Below are 19,868 nucleotides of genomic sequence, written 5' to 3'. Positions count from 1 at the left end.
GCTTCAGTCCTGACCCTATAGATGCCTTGTTCCTCTAGGCCTGCCTTGAAGGTGGGAAATTTTTTCCAGGAGTGGCTGGAATTTGATCTGATACCATGATTGACCATGTGAACTTGATTAGCCTGAATGGGCATCACTTGGGTATCAGGCTAACGAATACAACTTTTTTTTTTTTTGATGGAGTCTCACTCTGTTGCCCAGCCTGGAGTGCAGTGGCATGATCTCAGCTCACTGCAACCTCCGCCTCCTGGGTTCAAGCAATTCTCCTGTCTCAGCCTCCCGAGTAGCTGGGATTACAGGCATGCATCACCACACCCGGTAATTTTTGTACTTTTAGTAGAGATGGAGTTGCACCATGTTGGCCAGGCTGGTCTCAAACTCCTGACATCAGGTGATTCGCCCACCTCAGCCTCCCAAAGTGCTGGGATTACAGCCGTGAGCCACTGCGCCTGGCCCAAATGAAACATATTTTAGAGACAGGGTCTTGCTCTGTCATCCAGGCTGGAGTGCAACGGTGTAATCACAGCTCACTGCCACCTCAAGCTCCTGGGAGTCCCATCTACCCAGAGGAACCAATGGCTTGATCCTAAAATATGCCAAGGACCTCAGGTGATCCACCCGCCTCGGTCCCCCAAAGTGCTGAGATTACAGGCATGAGCCACTGTGCCCCGCTGCAAGGGACTCTCTAAGGAGCTGGGACCTGAAGACAGAAGATGACAGTCTCAGGCAGATGGCACAGCAAGTGCAAAGGTGTTGAGGCGGGGATGAGCTGGACTATTTTGCCAAGTACTTAGAAAGGAATGGTTGAATGATTGCAGGGAGTCTTTAGGAAGGAATGGTTGAATGATTGGATGGGAGAATGTAGAGACAAAGCCCAAGGGGCGGAATTTGGCGCCAACTGGACAGGAGCCCCCTGGATGTATACAGCATGCTCCAGCCAGCTGCAGCCTGGCCTGCCACACATACAACATACTTCTCAGTGTCCATGGTGACTTCCTAACTCAGCCTCCGTCTCCCCTCCTGTAAAATAGGTACCTTGAAAGTCTTTTACTCACAAAGGCAATTGAGATGTTTGGGAAGCTCTTAGCTGTTACTGTTACTAACTCACAGTCCAGGGGGCCCCCGGGGAGGTTGTTTGTGTTCAGTGTTCTTTGGCCGTTTTTTAAAGCTACTGTTCCCATTCGTCGCTCATGGACTGTCACTCAGAGCCCAGTAGCAGAGTAGCAAACTAGGGTGCCAGTCTGTGATTGGGGGAGGGGGCGGGCTCCGCTGAGACCTCCCCAAAGTGCAGATTCCCAGCACTCATTTGGAATCACGGGCTGCTGCTGGAGGCTGGCAAGTCAGGTTCTTCATCTCTCCAGGCCCGTTTCCCTACTTGTGACCAGGACCCTCGCTTCCCTCACGGTAAGTGCTTGCTCAGTGCTAGTGTTGCTCCCCGCCGTCTGGGAGGGTGAGATTAATAACCCAACCCACAGCCAGGAAACAGGAGCAGACAGGAAAGGGCCAATCCCTTTCCGGACAAATGCCGCCCCTTCTCCTGGCCTCAGTCTTGCCATCTGTGACATGGTCGGGCCAGAGCACATTGGCGCTTGAGTTGATCAGGCTTCCTGTGTGGGGTTTTCAGGTGACGCTTGGGACATTACAAAGCTGACAGACCCCCTACTTGCCCCGCTTCTATGCCTTCAGAGAGCCCTTGAGAGGCAGAAGCTGGGAGACCCCCTGAAGACACCCCAAATGCCCCACCTCCAGCTTCAAATAGAGTTGAATCTCATGGAAATGCAAATTCACAGAGGGTTTTCAGGTGACAGGAGGGCTGCCAGGCGGCCTGGGGCTGGCAGAGTAGCTCCCCTGCCTCGCTTCCCTCTTCCAGACCCTTGGTGGGGGAAGTGGGGGGGGGGTCAGGCCTTCCTTCTGTGGCTCCAGCTTTTTGCCTGTGGATTTGGACGAACTGGCTGGGCAGAACTGGAGCTGGTGGGGCCAAAACAAGGAGGGGGTGGACACTGACCTGTGACCCCTCCTGTTTCAGTCTGCAAACTGCTCCCCTCCACACCCACTTCCCTTTTTCCAGACATTGTCAGCCCCAGAGGCCCCTTCCAGCCCCCCAAAATTCCATAACTAAAAGCCCGAGGGGGCAGAGAGGGATCTGGCTGCAGGGGAGCCCGGCAACCCCAGCATCCTGGCGGAGGCGGGAGGCGCGCCGGCCTCTGGAAACCGCGCGGCTGCCTCCTCACCGCAGCCATTCCCCGCTCTCCCTGGGGGTTCTCAGATGTTGCCAGATGGCAGAACTGAATCTGCTGAGACGTCACTCCAAAAAAGGAAAGTTGAACTGAAAAAAAAAAAAAATTCAAACTCTCCAGCATCTTAGGAGAAAGCAGAAGAGAAGGAAGGGAGGGAGGCTCCAGGCCCCGGGGCTCCCAGTGCCCTCTGCTGTTCAAAGAGATCTCCCCTGGTTGGAGAGGGCAAACCTGGAGGGGGTGGGAGGAGGGGGTAAATGAGGACACTGGGTTGTCAGGGCGGCCAGCGGGGCCAGGCTCCTGCTAGAGCAGAGTGTCTGCCTGTGCGTGGGGGAGCGAGCACATGTGTGCCGGCTGTGACTGCATGCTTGTGCAGGCCGGGCATGTGTGGCTCCCAGGGGCACGCTCTGGGAAGTGTGTGTCTGTTTGTGTGTGTGTGTGTGTGGGGGGGTGGGGGACACAGGCTCGTTGCATTGTCTCTGCATTTGTGTCCCTGAATGTCCCCAAGTGGGAGTTCACTCAACAACACATTCGTGGGTCCCTACTGCGATAGGGCAGTGAACAAAATAGATCTCTGCCCTCAGGAAACTGGCATTCTAGCGTCTGTGCCCTCCGGGGTGCTGTGAACTCGCGTGGGTGTCCCAGTATTTTTCTGTCTGAGATCTGACATCTCAGGTCCGTGGTGGGTGGTGAGTCTGCAGTGTGTTCACCCCGGCTGGGTCGGCCCAGCGTGTTCCTGCCTGGAGAGGGCTCTGTGCACTACTGTCTGCTCCCATCCCCAAGTGCCCCACCGTGCTTGCTCCTAAAAGGCCCTGTGTGGGGCCCTCCCTGCGCGCCCCCTCCCCATCCAGCGGCCACTCTAGAGTTATAATTTAATAGGTGAAACGCGATTCCGGAGGTACTGGCGCTGGGGAGGAGGAGGAGGGCCCGCGGGCCCGCAGGAGAAGAGGGAGGGGCAGGCTGGGAGGCGCTTCCCCCCCTCCTTCCTCCTCGGGGAGCTGCCAAAAAGAAACTCGGCGTCGCGCCCAAGTGTGTGCGTGCGTGTCTGTGTGTGTGGCGGCGTGGGCGCGCGAGTGGGGACGCGCAGGGCCTGGAGGGGCGGCGCGGGCCCTTTAAGGAGCCAGAGGGGGCCGGGCCGGGGCGCGTCGCTGCGGGCGGGGAGCCGGGAGCAGGGAGGCCGAGCCACCGCCTCCCGGGCTCCCGCCCCGCCCCCTCCTCCCCCTCCCGCCGCCGCCGCCGCCGCCGCCGCCACCGCCGCCGCGGCCGCCGGGGAGCGCGGAGCCGCGGGCAGGCCGGGCCGCACCGGAGCCCCGCGTCCGCCCGCGCCCCGCCCGAGCCCTGCGCCCTGCGCCCGCGCCCTGCGCTCCGCGATGCGCGCCAACTTGCGGGCCGGGGACCCAGGGCCGGCGCCCTAAGAGGCGGCGGCGGGAGGATCGCGTCCCGACCCGAGGCCGGGCCTGCTGCGCGCCCCCAGCCCGATCGGCACCGCCACTTGCCTGAGCGCCCCGGCGGCCCGAGCGCGCCCCAAGCCCGGGCGCCACCGCTGCCACCTCGGCGAGGTGAGTTGGGGCCGAGGGTCCCCGCGGAGGGCGGGGGGGAGGCGCGGGACGCGCTTCCGGGGGATCCGGGGAGGATCGGGCGGCGCACGCGGCTGAGTTGGCGGGGCCCCTGCGCTCCCGAGTTGGCGCTCTCGGGGGGTGGCCTGCTGGGGAGCGAGGCGCCCCGCCGACACTGCGGCCCGCGTGCTCGGGGGCGCCGGGGAACTTAGGGGAACTCCAGCTCCCCAGCGAGGGGGCGGGAAGGAGGGAAGTGGCGTTGGGGTGGGCGGGGGGCGCGCTGGAAATGCAGAGAGCGGCCCCCGACTGTGTGCGGCGGCTCTGGGTACTTGGCCGCCAAGCGTCCCTTGTCCCCGGTGCAGCCCCGGACCTGGGGGGGCGACACTGTGCCTTATTTTCCATTGGGCAGCGCGGGTTTGAAAGCCCTTGGAGATGGCCCCCCTAGCTCCCTGGCCTGGCTGTTGTGGAGGGGCGCATGGGGGTCTCCCACTAGCCGAGGGGGAGAGCCAGCCTTGTCCCTCCTGGGCGTGGGGCCACGGGGCGCTGGGCGGGGTCCCTCGGGAGAGGTGCCCCGGTCCCCCTCCCCCGCGGGCCGGTGTTCCTGGTGTCTGGGCCTGCCTCCCGTGGCTGGTGACGCCTCATTGGGCCGCCTCCTGGTCCCTCCCCCAGGCTGTGCGGATACTTGGGATGCCACTACTTTGCGAAGTTGGAATTCAGAGCTGATCCCACTTGGGCAGGACTGGGAAGCCCCAGGCCCTTGTGTTGAGGGCAGCTTCCTCATAGGCCTGCGGGGAGTGAGGGCACCCGTGGGGTGCGCCCTCCCCGCCCCAGACACTTGCGGGAGGAGCAAGCCGAGGGTGGGAGGGCACGGCGGGCGGGAGGGAGAGACACGCTCTACCTGGGAGCTGCTGTCGCCCGGGCCCAATTAGCGTGGGGCGCCCGGCGTTATTTTTACATTGTAGGTTTATTTTTTTGGAAGCGAGTGTCCTCCCGCCGCCTGTCGCGCGCTCCGGCTCTCCGAGGGTCTGGTGCAGGCAGCGGGGGCGGATCTGTTCTGTCGGCTCAGCCTCCTCCCTTCCTCCCCCTCCTCCTCTCCCCCGTTGGTGAGAACTGGTTTTATTATGATTATTATTATTTTTTTCCTTTTTGCAGATTTGGAGGAAGGGAAGAGGGGAGGAGGGGAGAAAGGGAGGACCCTGTGGGCTGGGTGGGGGAGTTCTGGGCGCGTTGAGATGTGTTACCGGTGGCCTTGACTTTGCCCCTTTTCAGCCAGGTCTGGGTCCCTGCGGCAGCTTTGATATCAGCGGCCCTCTGTGTACCTCGTGGGTGGCCTCTTTTGGGAGTGCTGGGGAGGGGCCGAGCCATGTGAAGCAGCAGTGAGGTGGGATGGCCCACTCTGCACCTCAGCTCCTTGGATTTGAATCTGACTTTTGCCACTTTCCTGGCAGTGTGTCCCTGGACAGATACTTAACCTCTCTGTGCCTGTCAGGTTTCCCATCTGCAAAATGAGGGTGAAAATGGTGCTGAGTTCACAGGGTGGTTGTGAGAGCTGACCATCCGGCCATAAGAATCCCTTGGTACTTGTATGTGTTACTATGACTGCTGTGTCGGTATTATTATTCCTGGGTTATACGATTTGGCCTTTAATCCAACGTGCTCTGGAAGCCCTGTGAAAAGGGGCCACCTTACCTTTGCCTGGGGTTGGACACTGGGGAGATCTGGGGGAGGGAGGGGGCCTTTTCCCACCCCCCTCTGCTTGTCCGGAGAGGATGGAGAAGGGCAAGTGCCCCCACCCATTGAACAGATGCAAAGACTGAGACAGGCCCAGTAGAGCTGGGGGTGGGGGGAGGGTGGGGGGTGGAGCCAGCGGTAACTGGCGAGTCGGCAGCGCGGCTGCGAGGGCATCCCAGGCCCTGTCTGGCTTCCCTGAGCCGCCTGCCATGGCCCTGCTTGGAAATTCGCTGCTGCCACCGCCAGCGGGTGCCGGGGGAATCTGTGGTGCCGGTGCCCAGACATGGGGGCGGGAGCACAGCGGGCCCCAGCCCTGGCCTCTTCCCACTGAGCTATTTACGCTGCTAGGGATCAATACTATTGATAAATCCATGTAAATGGTAATGTGGCTGTCAGGCCCTGGTGAGGGATGGAGACCCCTCCTGGGGCTGCGCGCTCCCCCTCCCCCTCTCGGATAGGGTTCGGTTACGTGGGAAGGATTTATTTGGCATAATCTGTTCTTTTTCCCCAATTAATAATACTCATGCCACCTCCTAAAGATTTCCCAGAGCTCTGCAAACACGAATTTACTGCATGGAAGCCCTGGGCTGGGAAGGGCTTGATTGTTCTCCGGGCCTGCGGGTGGGGGGCAGGGGGCGCTGGCAGCGCAGACACCCACCGAGGGAGTTGGAAGGCAGCCCCAGGAGTCCTGGCCCCCAGCGTCTGCCATTCATGCTAGGTGTGGAGGCTGCCTGGCCCAGTTTCCCCCTGGCTGAGAGGGGGCGCATTCATAGTTCTGTGTTCCCAACCCCCGTCTGAGAGTGTAGGTGGAGAAGTTGGTGCTTCACTCTGAGATGGGAGGCGGGGGTGGTACCTACGCAGAACCCAGCCAGAGGGTTCTCCTGGGGTCCTGTCTGTAGGAAGGGAGATTTTAAGGCAGAGGAGACAGGCTCTCAGCCTTTCCTCCCGACGCTGTCTGAACTGAAAAGCCCCACAAATGCTGCCTCTGACCGTGGTGGGGGGTTGAGAGCTTTTATTTGTGTGTGTGTGTTTTCCCTTCTGTGTTTCCTCTTCAGATCTCAAACACTAAACAGCAGCCTCCCCAGGTGACACTTCTGAGACTGGGGAACTGCCAGTGGGAGCTGGTAACTCCTGCCCGGGGTGCCCAGGGGAGGGGCAAGGAGGGTCCCAAGCTTGGGTTGCTGCCTGGGGAGAGCCAGGTTTTTTAGGCCCAGGCCAAGGGTGACAGAAGGTCTCTGTCCCTAGGTGGGTGCGTGGGGTCCCCAGGGAAGTGATGCTTGGGAAAGGCCGGCTGGGCATCTTTTGAGGGAGCTTGGAGCCAGGGAACTGACTTTACAACCCATCTGGGAAACTCTCAGCCTCCATGCTGGAAAAGGCTATGAATCATACACTAGTAATAAGCACCAACACCTACTGTGTGCCAGGAACTGTGCTCTACACAAATCCACTTGTTTACTCTTCATAACCCCTCTATGAGTTGGTGCTTTTATTATCTTATTTTATAGATGGTGAACTTGAGGCACAGAGAGGTTAAGTGCCTTGCCCGAGGTCACACAGCGTGGATGTGGAACTACGAATTAAGACCCGGGATTATTCACAGTCATGTTAGTGCAGCAGGAATTTACTGCAGGCCTGCTTTGCAGAGCTGCCATAGAGGATATGAGGAAAGAAATGATGTTTCTTCTTGGAGCAGCACCTACGGATCTTTGTCCCGGGGTGGGCAGGAGACTGAGAACTCGTTCTCCCCAGGCTTTGGGGAGAAGGATAGGGCCTGGCATTTCTTTGAGGTCTCATTTTATCCTAAACATTCATGCAAATTTGGCATTCGCCTTGGCGACACTGCTGTGTTTATTTTGAAATGAAAACATGGTTTTGAATTATTTAGCATGGTGCTCCAGAAAGCTGCAGCAGCAGAGCTCTGTGGCCTGGAGTGCCCGTAGGCCCGGGCATCACCCTGGGGTACTGTGTAGCCGGAGGGCTTCTGCTCAGCGAGGCCCTAGAGCGGATGGCGGCTTCATTCCCATTTTACAGATGAGGGCACAGGTCCAGGCTCGCCCGAGGTTGCACAGTGGAGGGGCCTGTGCTTATGATGAATGAACTTAGCATCATTGTTATTATCATGTCTATTTTAGAGCAGAGTGAGGCTTTTGAACCTGGGCACTTCCACACTGCCCTACCCACTTGGCTCCGGCTAGCCTTGATTGAGGAAGGAGCTTTTGGTTTATAAATCTAGAAAGAATTGTCCTAAACAGATACTAGAGGACAATCTGGGAGTGTTTTATCTGCCATCCCAGGGAGCCGCCGATTTAGCATTGCAAGTTCCAGCTTGGCCATTTACAAGCAGTGGGTCCAGGTGAGTGCCCCTTGCTCTCAGTGTTTAGGGGCCCTCATCTGCAAAATGGGCACATTGCTGGCCAGCTGTGCCATAGCGGGGAGCCTTCAGGGGCAAAGGGCATGAATATTGAGTTTGCTGCTCAGCTCTGCAGCTTCCAACTGTGAATGAGTTACTTACCTATTGTGAGCCTTAGTTTGCTCCTCTCTCAAATGGGGATGTTGCTGCTGCTTCTGACTTTATGGTTGTGAGATAAAATGAGCTCCTGTGTGTCGCAGGAGCTGCTGTGTCCATTTTGGCTCATCCTTTGGAGAGCAAAGACTTGCTATAGAATTTGCTGTGTGAACCCAGGTCCTCACCTACAGGCTGCTCCGATATCACCCATTCCTCCCTGTTAAAAGCTGCTGGGAAGGATCCTCTAATGGACTCGTCTCTTTTCCAGAGCCCCAGGCTTCAGCTTGTTGCCCTTTGGAGACGGTGGCCTCCTCTCCCGTTGGTCGTTGGTGTTTCACAAATGTGCTCAGCTCCCTCCCTCTGCCCTTGAAGGTTGAGGTCCATTAGTCTTTAATCACTTAGTGTCTGTAAGGCACTTGGAGTGCTTCGAGGTCATGGGCAGCCTGGAGAGTGGGCGAAGGCCGTGGGGAGGACTGGGAAGGCGGCCTGGGGGAGGGCTGAGCTTCCCCTCTGCTCCTGGTTACTGAAGAAAGGAGCAGGGTTCGAATCGTGCTTCCATTTATTAAGAACTTGAGTGAAGCCTCTGACCTCGTGGCCTTGGTTTCCTGATTCTTAAAAGGGAGGGAAAGAAAATAATGCCAGCCTTAGAGGGTAGCCTGAGACGGGCTGTCTGGGAACTCCTGCGGTGATGGGAGATGATGCGGCTGCACTGTCCCGTGCTTTAGCCACTAGGTGTCTGTCACTCGGGAGCACTTGAAAAGTGGGTCCCTGCCACTGAGCAGCTGAACTGGCCATTTTATTTAATTTTAATTTACTTACATTTAAATAGCCACCTGTGGCTATGGCTAATGGCTACTTAACCCGAAGGCACAGGGGTGGGTGAAGTCATATTCTGTGTTTCAGAGCAGGGCCTGGGCTCTTGGTATCTGATTCCTTCCCCAATGCCCCACCTGCACCCCAACTTTTTTTGAGGTAGGGTCTTGCTGTGTCACCCAGGTTGGAGTGCAGTGGTACCATCACAGCTCATTGCAGCCATGAACTCCTGGGCTCAAATGAACCTCCCGCCTCAGCCTCCCAAGTAGCTGAGATGACAGGTGTGCACCAACATGCCTGGCTAATTTTAAAATTTGTTATAAAGGTGGGGTCTCTCTATGTTGCCCGGGCTGGTCTTGAACTCCTGGGCTCAAGTGATCCTCCCGCCTCAGCCTCCCAAAGCACTGGGATTCCAGGCATGAGCCACTGAGACCGGCCTGATTTTTTTCCCTTTTCATGTGTGTTTTCTCTGCATGGTGCCATCCTGGAGGGTCTTCCCCTTTCAGCAGTGCTTTTTCCCAAACCTAGCCCGGAGTGCCCTCTGGGTTGGTCCCCTTCCTCTTCCCACATCTCACTGTCTTCCCCCTCTTCCTCTCCCACTAGCCTCTGGGGTAGGGCAGTCCAATAGAACTTTGCCGTGGTGAGAACGTTCTAGGTATGCCAGTACCATAACCAAGAACCATGTGGGGCATTGGGCATTAAAACTGCCCAGAGGTGTTGGGGGAGTCTCCTTCCATTCCAGCCCTCCTGGTTTCTGTTCCCCCAAGGCAGTCACAGCTTGAAGTGAGGCCAGTGCCACAACCGGGGGATGAAATTTTAGTTTTTAATAAATTTGAGTAGCCACTTGTGGCTGGTGGCCACTGACCCTATTGGGCAGTGTGGCCATAGTGACTCCTACTATATGGAGCTGTCTTCCCACATCCTTCCTTAGCTGTCACTCCTCGAGCGCAGGAGACAGCTCCAGGTCACTGTGAAGTGTGGGCAATTCTTACCTCCCGGTGCTGAGCTCATGTGGAAAAAGCTTTGTGCAGATTCGTGGGGGCTGACCCAGCCGGACCCAGAGGAATCCTAGGTTAGCAGCGACGATCCCCCGGCCACCCTTGTTGGTATCTTGTCTGCACGAGCAGGTACCTACAGAAGACACCCACCTGCTTTCTCTAAGTAGGCTCATACTTATTTTTTTGTGATACAAGTTAATACATCATGGACTTCTTTGATTAACATTTTTGGGGATAATGTTGCTTTTTATACTTCTTGGGAAGAATGTAGAAAAACAAAAACTAATGCATTCAAAACTCTGCCAGTTGCTTTGGGCTTTATAAAAGCTTATTTTTTAAATGAAAGAAAATGCATTGACTTGTAAAAAAGAAAATTAACACGTTGCGTAGAAGTCTCCCTGGGTTCCTGGCCTCCCGGTTTCTGTTCCCCAAGGCAGTCACAGCTTCCAGCGCCTGAGTTTCCTCCGAGATGCTCTCGGCATATGTCGGCCTTAAATGGACTGTATGTGTGCGTTCCCTTTAAAAACAAACACGCAAGTGGTATCACGCCATATATTCAGGTCTGATTTTTGCCGTCATAGTCACATCCTATGTGATACTATGTCTCGGAGCCGACTGTGGAACGTAGAAAGCAAGAGTTGGCAAACTATGGCCCTTGGGCCAGATCCGGCCAGCCTGCCGCCTGTTTCTAAATGGTGCACAAGCTGAGAATGGTTTCTCCATTTTTTAATGGTTGAAAAAAGTCGAAAGAAGAATAATATTTTATGACATGTGAAATCATATGAAATGCAAATTTTGGTGTCCATAAATAAAGTTTTGTTGGAACGCAGCCACGCTCACTCATTTACATGTTGTCTGTGGCTGCTTTTGGGTACAACGTTTGCAAAGTTGAGTAGTTGTGACAGAGGCTGGAAGGCCTACAGAGCCTAAAATATTTACTCTCTGGCCCTTTACAGAAGATGTTTGCCGATCCCTAATATACTACCTCACTGTTTTGAACCTCAGTGTAGCCTTGCATGGTTTCCCTGTTGAGGAAACTATGGCCCAGAGAGGGGTGTGAGTTTGAAGGTCATTCCAAGTAGGCCCTAAAACCCCTCCTTCTAGCCTGGGCTACTGTTCTTGCTGAGTTACGCTGATGCTCATGGTTATAATTTGCTCTTGTAGAATGCAATAGGAAAAGGGGGATGGTTAAGGCAGCAAGCAGTTGGCCTGATTTTTGGCACAATTTTTTGACCTCTTAAATGATGACTGAGACTGTAATGCCTTCTTTAGAGTGGTATATAGTTGCTGTAGCACCTACTCTGTGGCACGGCATCGTTTTCACAATTTTCCAAAGCCATAATCCATCTTGTTTCCTTCTTTGCTTTGGCTACTAGGAAGCTCAGAGCCAAATTTGCCGCCTGCCTTCTGCAATCACTGGTTTATGTTTTGGCTTTATCTACTTCATCCTGATTTTGGATTTGTTTATCTCTGATTTTTTTCCCTTTTCCCTGACCATGCTTTCTGATTTTTATCTTACCTTACACATTCCTGAAAGTGCCTCAGTTCTTGAGGGGCAGAATGGGTCAGGCAGGAGCAAAGCAAAAGAAAACACTTTGCAAGATGCTTTCATGCACCATCCCCTGCACCAACATTCCATAGGAGGAAACCAAAGGCTGGTGCTGTGGAGTGTCTTAACTAAGGTCAGACCCTGGGTGAGAACTGAGCACGGTTTTGGGGTCCGAGTTGGGAAGATGACAGTGAGTGACTTGGATGGTGAAAGACTTCCCATTTGAGAGCCCATGGGGGCCTTGAGAACTGCTTGACCTGAGGGAATGCCCTGGAGGTGGGGAGCTCAGCACTGTGGTACCCAGAGACCTCAGGAGGCAATATTGCAAGTGCGTCTGAAGTCAAGGGACCTCTGGGCCATCTGGTTCCAACCTGGATTTGTGGCTGATGCTTCAGGCCCCCTGCTTTCTCCTGCTGACCTTTCTTTGCATCTGGAAAGGAAGTGGGGGGGGAAGGTAAGTCAAAGGGTGGGCTGTTGGAGGTGGAATTGTGGACCAGACCTAGGTGACAAGTCACCACTAGCCTGCACATGTCTGTGCGTGTGTGCATGCGGGCTGGGCAGCTCCTGGGGGTCAGTCTCTTCTGGGGTCCGGAGGCCCTCTCCGTCTCTTGTCTCCCAGGGTTCACTTGATTTTCCGTGGCCTGTGTTTGCATTTTAGGGCTGATGAGTGGACCTGGAGGGACCCACAGGTCTGAGTGACCTGGCCTTGGACAATAACAAAGGCTCCATGCAGAGTTCCTCAGTTTGCATAGCGGTGAAATGGGGTGATGAGCGACACATGGCCTCACAGGCTGTGAAGTGAAAGGCATTCAGGGGTCCGTTGGGGTGCGGTTGTCCCTGAAGACCGTGTCGTGCCCCCCCCTTCCTGTCTGTCACTCATGGGCCCACGGCACTGACCCCAGGGTCAGGGAGGTGGACCCAGCAGTCTCCTTGCCATTGCTCAGGGATGTCCCAAAGGGACCTTGGATCCCACCTATGCAAAAGTGGACCATTGACCCCTGCAGCCCTCAGGCCCCTGTTCTGGGCATCCTCTTGGAGTGAGGGACGTGGTCCTAGCCCCCTCTCGACGGCCCACCTGGGACTGCAGTCGCCTCCTGCCTGCTCTCTGGCCGCCATCTTGTACCCACAGTCCCCTCTCTGCAGGCAGCCCAGTGGAGCCACAGCAGCTAGAGTGACTTGACCTCATCAGCCTGCAGGGCTTCCCTCCATTTCTTGAACAAAAATCAGAATCTTTCTTACTGCCAGGGAGGTCTGTACGCCCCCTGTCTGCCCACCTGTGGCCTTCCCTGGCCCGCTCCCCACAATTCTATGGTGGGGCTGGGGAAACATCGGGCCAGGTCTGAGGCGGGGTGGGTGGGGCAGTTGATTTTTCTTTGTGACCCAGGGGATCTGTCTGGGGATGCTCTTAAGTCATTAGTCCAAGAGGCCAGACCCACAGGGGAGGGCCTTGAAGGACTCTGTTTGTCCTCACACTGAACTCTGCGGTACCTGCTGAGACCCTCGGGGAGCTGGGGCCCCAGTGTGGCTACAGCGTCTCTGTGACCATGGGAACCTGCCTGGTGCCAGCCCTGCTCCTGAGGCTAAAGAGGAGAGCCTGCGGGGTGGGGTGGGGGCAGGATGCAGCTCTAGGCTGGGCCAGGCCTATCAGCATGGGGGCCTGCAGGGGATGTTGCCCTCTGGAGCCTGGCAGGAGTCAGGGGGCCTTTCCAGGGTCCTGGGGGCTTGGCCAGGTCCACAGGGTCAGGATTTGGGAGGGATTCTGTGTGGCAGTGGCTCTTGGGTGATGCCCACTGCTGGGTAAACCAGGGGAGGAAGGCAAGCGGGAGAAGTTGGGAGACACTTGCTTTAACCTGCCACGCCACCCACCCACGCCATCTGCCACCCTCCTGGATATTTTTTAACCATTTCGCATCCTCTGTCACTATCGTGCCCTGGCCTAGGCTGCTGCATGGTGTTGGACAGTGCCCCTGCCACCTTCCCACCCATTCATGTTCCTCCCGGAACCTCAGGCTGTGACCTTATTTGGAAACAAGGTCTTTGTGGATGCGTTTAATTAGGAAGAGGTCATCCTGGAGCAGGCTGGGCCCTAAATCCAGTGGCCTGTGTCCCTATAAGAGGACAAAAAGACACAGAGGAGAAGGCTGTGCGACAATGGAGGCAGAGACTGGAGCCATGTGGCTGGATGCCAAGAAGTGTCAGGGACCGCTGGGAGGAGGCTCGGGACACGCCCCCACGGAGCCTCCGGAAGGAGCCACCCTGCCAACACTTTGATTCTGAACCTCTGGCCTCCCGAACTGTGAGAAAGTAACAGTGGGTTGTTTTAAGTCCCCGGTGTGTGGGGCTTTGTTTATAGCAGTTCTAGAAGCGAACACGGCTCCCAGCACAACTGTCTCTTCACTGGTCACCCTGAGACCCATACCCCACGCGGCAGCCAGGGACAGGCCTGGAAAATCCAGGGCAGCAAAACCCAGGGCAGGACAGTCCTGCTGCCGCTCTGAAAGCCGATTCCCTAACTGGGCCTTGAGGCTCTGCCCTCTGCCCCCGCGTGGCCTGTCCTCTGCAATCTGCTCCCCTTGCTCACTCTGTTTCAGCCACACCGGCCTCGCTGTTTCTCCTGAAATGCACCAGGCAGCTTCTGCCGCGGGGCCTTTGCACTCGCCCTGCTGGAGCACTCTTTCCCAGTGTCCGCAGACCTTGTCTCATTCCTTTGACATTTTTCTTGAATTTTTTGTTTGTTTGTTTGTTTGTTTTTTTGAGACAGAGTCTTGCTTTGTTGCCCAGACTGGAGTGCAGTGGCGTGATCTCTGCACACTGCAACCTCTGCCTCCTGAGTTAAAGCAGCTCTCCTGCCTCAGCCTCCTGAGTAACTGGGATTATAGGCGCATACCACCACGCAGGGCTAATTTTTGTATTTTTAGTAGGTGATCCACCTGCCTCAGGTGATCCACCTGCCTTGGCCTCCCAAAGCGCTGGGATTATGGGCATGAGCCACCACGCCTGGCCTGATATTTTCATATTGAAAATTGCACCCTCTCCCCTCCCTCCCTCACTTGTTTCCCATTGTGCCATCTTCTGATGATGGTTTCACACGTTTGTCATCTTGCTGTTGTCTGTCATCCCTGTGAGAATGGACATTCCACAAGGGTGGGGATGTCTGTCTGTCTCCCAGGTACTAGAGCAGTGCTGGGTACATCGTGGGTACCTCGTGGATGTGTTGAGTGTTGGGCTGTGGCTGGGCATGTCCTCACCTCGTGCCCTGGTGCCCGTCGGGGGTCCCAGGTCATCCATCCATTCATCCCTGTGCCTAACACCTGTACCCTCCCTTGCCCGTGGCCCCCTTCTGCTCCCGCAGAGCCTCCAAGTCACTGAGTCTGTGGCCATTCCCTCTCTGTCCCTCCCTTGGTGGCTGTGACCACCCCTTGCTAGCACTGCACTTGGCCCCTGAGCTCCACGGGTGAACGTAAGCCCAGAGAGGCCCAGAGCGGCCAGGGTGTGGAAGAACCAAGTTTTGCCTAATTCAGCGTTCATGCCTCCATTTCGCCATCCATAAAGTTGTCATAATCAGATTCCTCGTTTCTCGAGGTTGTCTTGAGCATTTTGTGAGGTCCTACATGAAGGTGCTTATTGCCTGGCGCTGGGAGCACAGAGAAGCCTTCCGTGTGGGCTGGGCTAGTGCTTACTGTTTTCAGTTTGCCGTGTGGGTGTTCCCTTTGCCAATTTTTGGAGGAAGTTGAGGCATCACAACCAGGCGACCCCAGGGACCAGGGAGGGACTTTAAACCCGAGTTCCCATGGATGGGTGGCCTGAGGCGGATCCTTCCTGGCCTTGCTCCTCTCCCCAAGGAACCAAGTAAGTTCTGGGGGGTCCAAACCCACTGCAAGCTTTCTGGGCGGATTCCCAGGGCCAGCAAGACTTCTCTGCTGTTTGGCAAGATAGGAGACCTCGGCCAAGATAGGAGACCTCGGCCAAGATAGGAGACCTCGGCCAAGGTAGGAGACCTCGGCCAAGATAGGAGACCTCGGCCAAGATAGGAGACCTCGGCCAAGGTAGGAGACCTCGGCCAAGATAGGAGACCTCGGCCAAGGTAGGAGACCTCAGCGAACTCTGGGTAGGGGGCCGCTCTGCGTTTCTTCAGCGTAGTTCTTTCTGTCACTTTGTCCTCTGTTTCGCATCTGTAGAATGGGGGTAACTGCAGTCCCCGGTGTGTAGGGGAGTGGACACTTGGGACTGCTATGGCGATGACACCCGTGCATGTACACATCCTGTGGACGTTGTCACCGCTGTGTCCTGGGGCTTGGTTGGGATGCCCCCGTGCCTGCCACTTGCTCGGGCTCCCTGGGCTTTGTAAGCTGTGCACACACTGGAGGGTATAGTAGAGAGAGCTGCTGCTTCGCACGTGTCCTGGTGCAGGGGTGCCCCCTGCCCCAGCATTGCTGTCTGGTGTCTGAGCAGGGAGGGGCAGAGGTGAGGGTGCTCCAGAGAGGGCCCTGAGCTGGCAGGATGCAGGCAAGCTTGCTTTTCACCACCTGGCTTAGCTCATCTAAGCTTCACAATAACCCAGTGTGGCCAGAACTGTTAGTTTCCCTGTTTACAGATGGGGACACTGAGGCACAGAGTGGTGATATCATTGGATTAGGACACACAGCTCCTAAGCTCCTTGCTTGGTGGGCAACTGTCATGGGCAGGGTCCATTCTGTGCTTTCATCCCTTTGCCCTGGACTGTGGCCCTTGGGAGTGACCGGGGACAGTCCTGGGTCCACCATGTGCCCAATCCTGGACATCAAAGCCCATGTCTGCCCTGACCCAGCCCATTCCCCTCTGGGTCACCCTCGAAGGCTCCCAGGCTGCGGCCGGCTCTGCCGTGCAGGAAGCTGACCCTGGCTGTCTTGGCTTCTCCCTGCTCGGCTATAAATAGCAGCTGCAGCGGCGGGCAGGAAGCTGCATCTCCCGGCACCTGGGCCCTGGGCGCTGCCCCCTTGCCGCAGCGCCTCCCGGAACTGTGCGGCCCTCAGTGGGAACGTGGAAGTGGAAGCGTGCTGTGCGTCGGGTGTGTGCTTTCTGGTTTGCTGTGTGACCTTCAGGCTCTTGCTGCCCTCTCTGTGTCACAGCCCCTGTCCGTGAGTCCAGGCCGCCTCTGTGCTCGCGGTGCCGTAAGGAGTGCCTTTGGGTGCTTGGAGGTGCGGAGGGCGCAGCATGAGGTTTGACATTGAGAAGGGGGCACCTGACTTTTGCCTTGGAGAGAGGGGAGCTGAGTGGGAGGGGGCACCAAGGGAACCTGGGGAGGGGAGCTTCCCATAGGAGATATTCCTGTCTGGATGCCCAGCTGGGCGGTGGGAGGCTGGAGGGCCATAACGATGTGGAACTGCCTGGAGGGCCCCGGACTGGGAGGTGGGCCATGCCGGGTTGCTGTGTGACTTTTTGCACAGCGTCTCTGGGACCTGTGAAATGGAAGCGATGCCACCTCGCGGCACCTCTGGCAGGAAAGAGACGCAAAAGGGCTTTGAAGCAAGGAAGGTGTTTTGTCGTGCCCTCGGTCGTCTTTAAGCATCTCGAGGGTTCATGTCGCTCATGCCATTATGTGCTTGTGGGGCAGGGCTCGCCCTGTTCCTTTTTGGCCTGCCCCGGGGCGCTGGCTCCTGAGTGGGGGTTTGTGAGAGCATAGTCACCGGGAGCTGCAGGGGAGGGTGCTGACCATGCCAAGGACATCCTGAGCAGCTTTGGGTGGCCTCTGGTTCCCCAGCTCCCCCACTCCCCATTTGGAGGGACACCACCTGCACAGTGGGGGCACATGCTGCTCGGGCTCTTGGACGTCTCCTCCTGTGGGTGCCCCGCAGCAGCTCAGCTGTACCCTGCAAAGCCTTCTGCAACCTGGCATGCAGGGGAAGCGTAGGTTTCAGCAGTGGGGGGATTTCTTATGGATCTTACTAGAGCATGGGCTGTACAATCGGGCCATTCGTGACTGGTCAGGAAAAAAACGTTGCTCAAAAGTATTGATAAGGCCGGGCGCGGTGGCTCAAGCCTGTAATCCCAGCACTTTGGGAGGCCGAGGCGGGCGGATCACAAGGTCAGGAGATCGAGACCACAGTGAAACCCCGTCTCTACTAAAAATACAAAAAATTAGCCGGGCGCGGTGGCGGGCGCCTGTAGTCCCAGCTACTCAGGAGGCTGAGGCAGGAGAATGGTGGGAACCCGGGAGGCGGAGCTTGCAGTGAGCCGAGATCGCGCCACTGCACTCCAGCCTGGGAGACAGAGCGAGACTCCGTCTCAAAAAAAAAAAAAAAAAAAAAAAAAAAAAAAGTATTGATAAATTCTTTGTTGTTAATCTGGAGAGGGACGTCTCTAGTGATAGGCCACAGGGCTCTGTCCGATCACGTTTTCATCAGACGCTGGACTCTGCACTGCTGGGGATGTGTATTCACATACAGGTGCTGGCACTGGGCATACCCGCCCATGCTGTGTAGCAGTGGAGAGACTGAGGCACGTGGACCCTGGTGGGAGTTCAGGATCTGTGGGGTGGGGCCTTGGGAGTTCCCTAGAGGCCTAAAGATTTTTGTTTTTGAAGCCCGTGTTAAGCCGCACGATGTCCTAATTCCCAGAAGCTGTGAATATATTATTTTATGCCACAAAGGGGATTTAAGGTGGCAGATGGAATTAAGGCTGCTAACCAGCTGACCTTGAGATGGGAGATTATCCTAGATTATCTGCTCGGGCTGGATGTAATCACAATGGTCTTTATAAGAAGGAGGCAGGAGGTCAGAGTCAGAGAGATTTGAAGATGCTGCACTGCTGGCTTTGAGGATGGGGAAGGGGCCATGAGCCAAGGAGTGCAGGCAGCTGCTAGAAGCCATAAAGGGTGATGGACAGGTTCTCCCCTAGAGTCTTCAGACTGGACGCGGCCCTACTAATACCTTGGTGTTAGCTCTGTTAGATCCATTTCAGACCTCGGACCTCCAAAACTGTAAGGTAATAAACTCATGCTGGCCGGACACGGTGGCTCACGCCTGTAGTCCCAGCACTTTGGGAGGCCGAGGTGGGAGGATCGCTTGAGGCCAGGAGTTCAAGACCAGCCTGGGCAACACAGTGGGACCCCCCCGTCTCTACAAAAAATACAGAAAACTAGCTAGGTCCCAGCTAGTACTTGTGGTCCCAGCTAATCAGGGGACTGAGATGGGAGGATCACTTGAGCTCTGGAGTTGGAGGCTGCAATGAGCTGTGATCGTGCCACTGCACTCCAGCCCAGGTGACCAAGTGAGACCCTGTCTCAAGAAACCAAAAAAAAGAAACCCCAAACCCCCCAAAAACTTGTTCTGTTGTAAGTCACCGAGTTTGTGGTCATTGTCACAGGGGTAGAGGACGCTTGCTGTCCCCACAGAGCCTGTGATTTCCCTGTGAACCAGCAACCGGGAACAGGGCCGTGGGTGATGTGGCCATGGAGACAATGGCTGCTTTCCTACCGTGGGTGACCTTGGAATTAAGTGACCCTCAGTTTCTTGACCTTGACCTGGGGACTGTGGCTGAAGAGCACAGAGTGAAGAGAGAAACCTGCAAACTGTAAAGGGCTGTGCTGGGGAAAAACCAAAATGCAAAAGAAACACACAGAGAGGCAGAGAGACATTTGTGCTTTCTTTTTTCTTTTCTTTTCTTTCATGGTTTTGTTTTGTTTTTTTTTTTAGACAGGGTCTTGCAATCTGTTGCCCAAGTTGGAGTCCAGTGGTGCAATCGCAGCTCACTGGAGTCTGGACCTGCCAGGCTCAAGCAATCCTCCCATCTCAGCCTCCTGGGTAGCCGGGACTACAGGCATATGTCAACACGCTCGGCTAGGCTAATTGTTTTGATTTTTAGTAAAGATGAGGTGTCGTTATGTTTCCCGGGCTGGTCTTGAACTCCTGAGCTCAGGAGATCCTCCTGCCTTGGCCTCCCAGAGTGCTGTGGTTACAGGTGTGAACCACTGCACCCAGCCCCTTTTTTCTTTTTCTTTTTTTTAATCCCTTAAATCCAGTTGGGGTACCTGGTCCCAATGGTTGTCCAGAAAAAAAATGTGTCCCCAGCATGTCCCATGACAAACCACAGTTGATTTCTCCTGGCTGGGTCTCCCACGTGGGCTCTTGGAGCTCGGCCTTTCCCAAGGGGCAGGTGTTCCGGATTCTCAGAACAGCAGGGCACATGCTGCTGCCTTCCAGCTTATTAAAAAGAGGAAGACAACGGCCTCCTGCCCCCAGGCCTCTGGGCCTGCATGCAGAAACCTGAAGCCTGCAATTAAGTGAAACTGGATCCTTAGTGGGGAGAGGTTCTCCTGGGCTGCTGGAAGAGACTCCAGGTTCCAGGCCCTGAGGAGGACTGCCGGCTTGTCACGGACTGTGTGGGGTCTTGGGGGCAAAGAGGCGGCCAGGGAAGAGAGGAGAGAGGGAGACCAGGCCAGTCGAGCCTTAGCCCAGGACGCCAAACTCGGGGCTGTAAGCTAAGGTGGCTTTTTGTTAAAAG

At 56.1% G+C, this 19,868-nt stretch overlaps 1 protein-coding gene across 1 annotated transcript in view; it reads left to right on the top strand.

The window, feature by feature from the left end:
- The window catches only part of LOC144332672 (uncharacterized), a 67,262-nt gene that overhangs the window by 7,244 nt on the left and 40,150 nt on the right, over positions 1-19,868 (top strand). Inside the window, exon 4 of the mRNA XM_077953109.1 lies at positions 3,233-3,793. Within this exon, the coding sequence (XP_077809235.1) occupies positions 3,233-3,793 (561 nt within the window). The remainder of the gene's footprint in view (positions 1-3,232; positions 3,794-19,868) is intronic.

This window comes from Macaca mulatta, chromosome 11 (assembly GCF_049350105.2).
Source record: "Macaca mulatta isolate MMU2019108-1 chromosome 11, T2T-MMU8v2.0, whole genome shotgun sequence".
Classification (NCBI taxonomy): domain Eukaryota; kingdom Metazoa; phylum Chordata; class Mammalia; order Primates; family Cercopithecidae; genus Macaca; species Macaca mulatta.
This window is presented reverse-complemented; position numbering and strand designations above follow the sequence as displayed.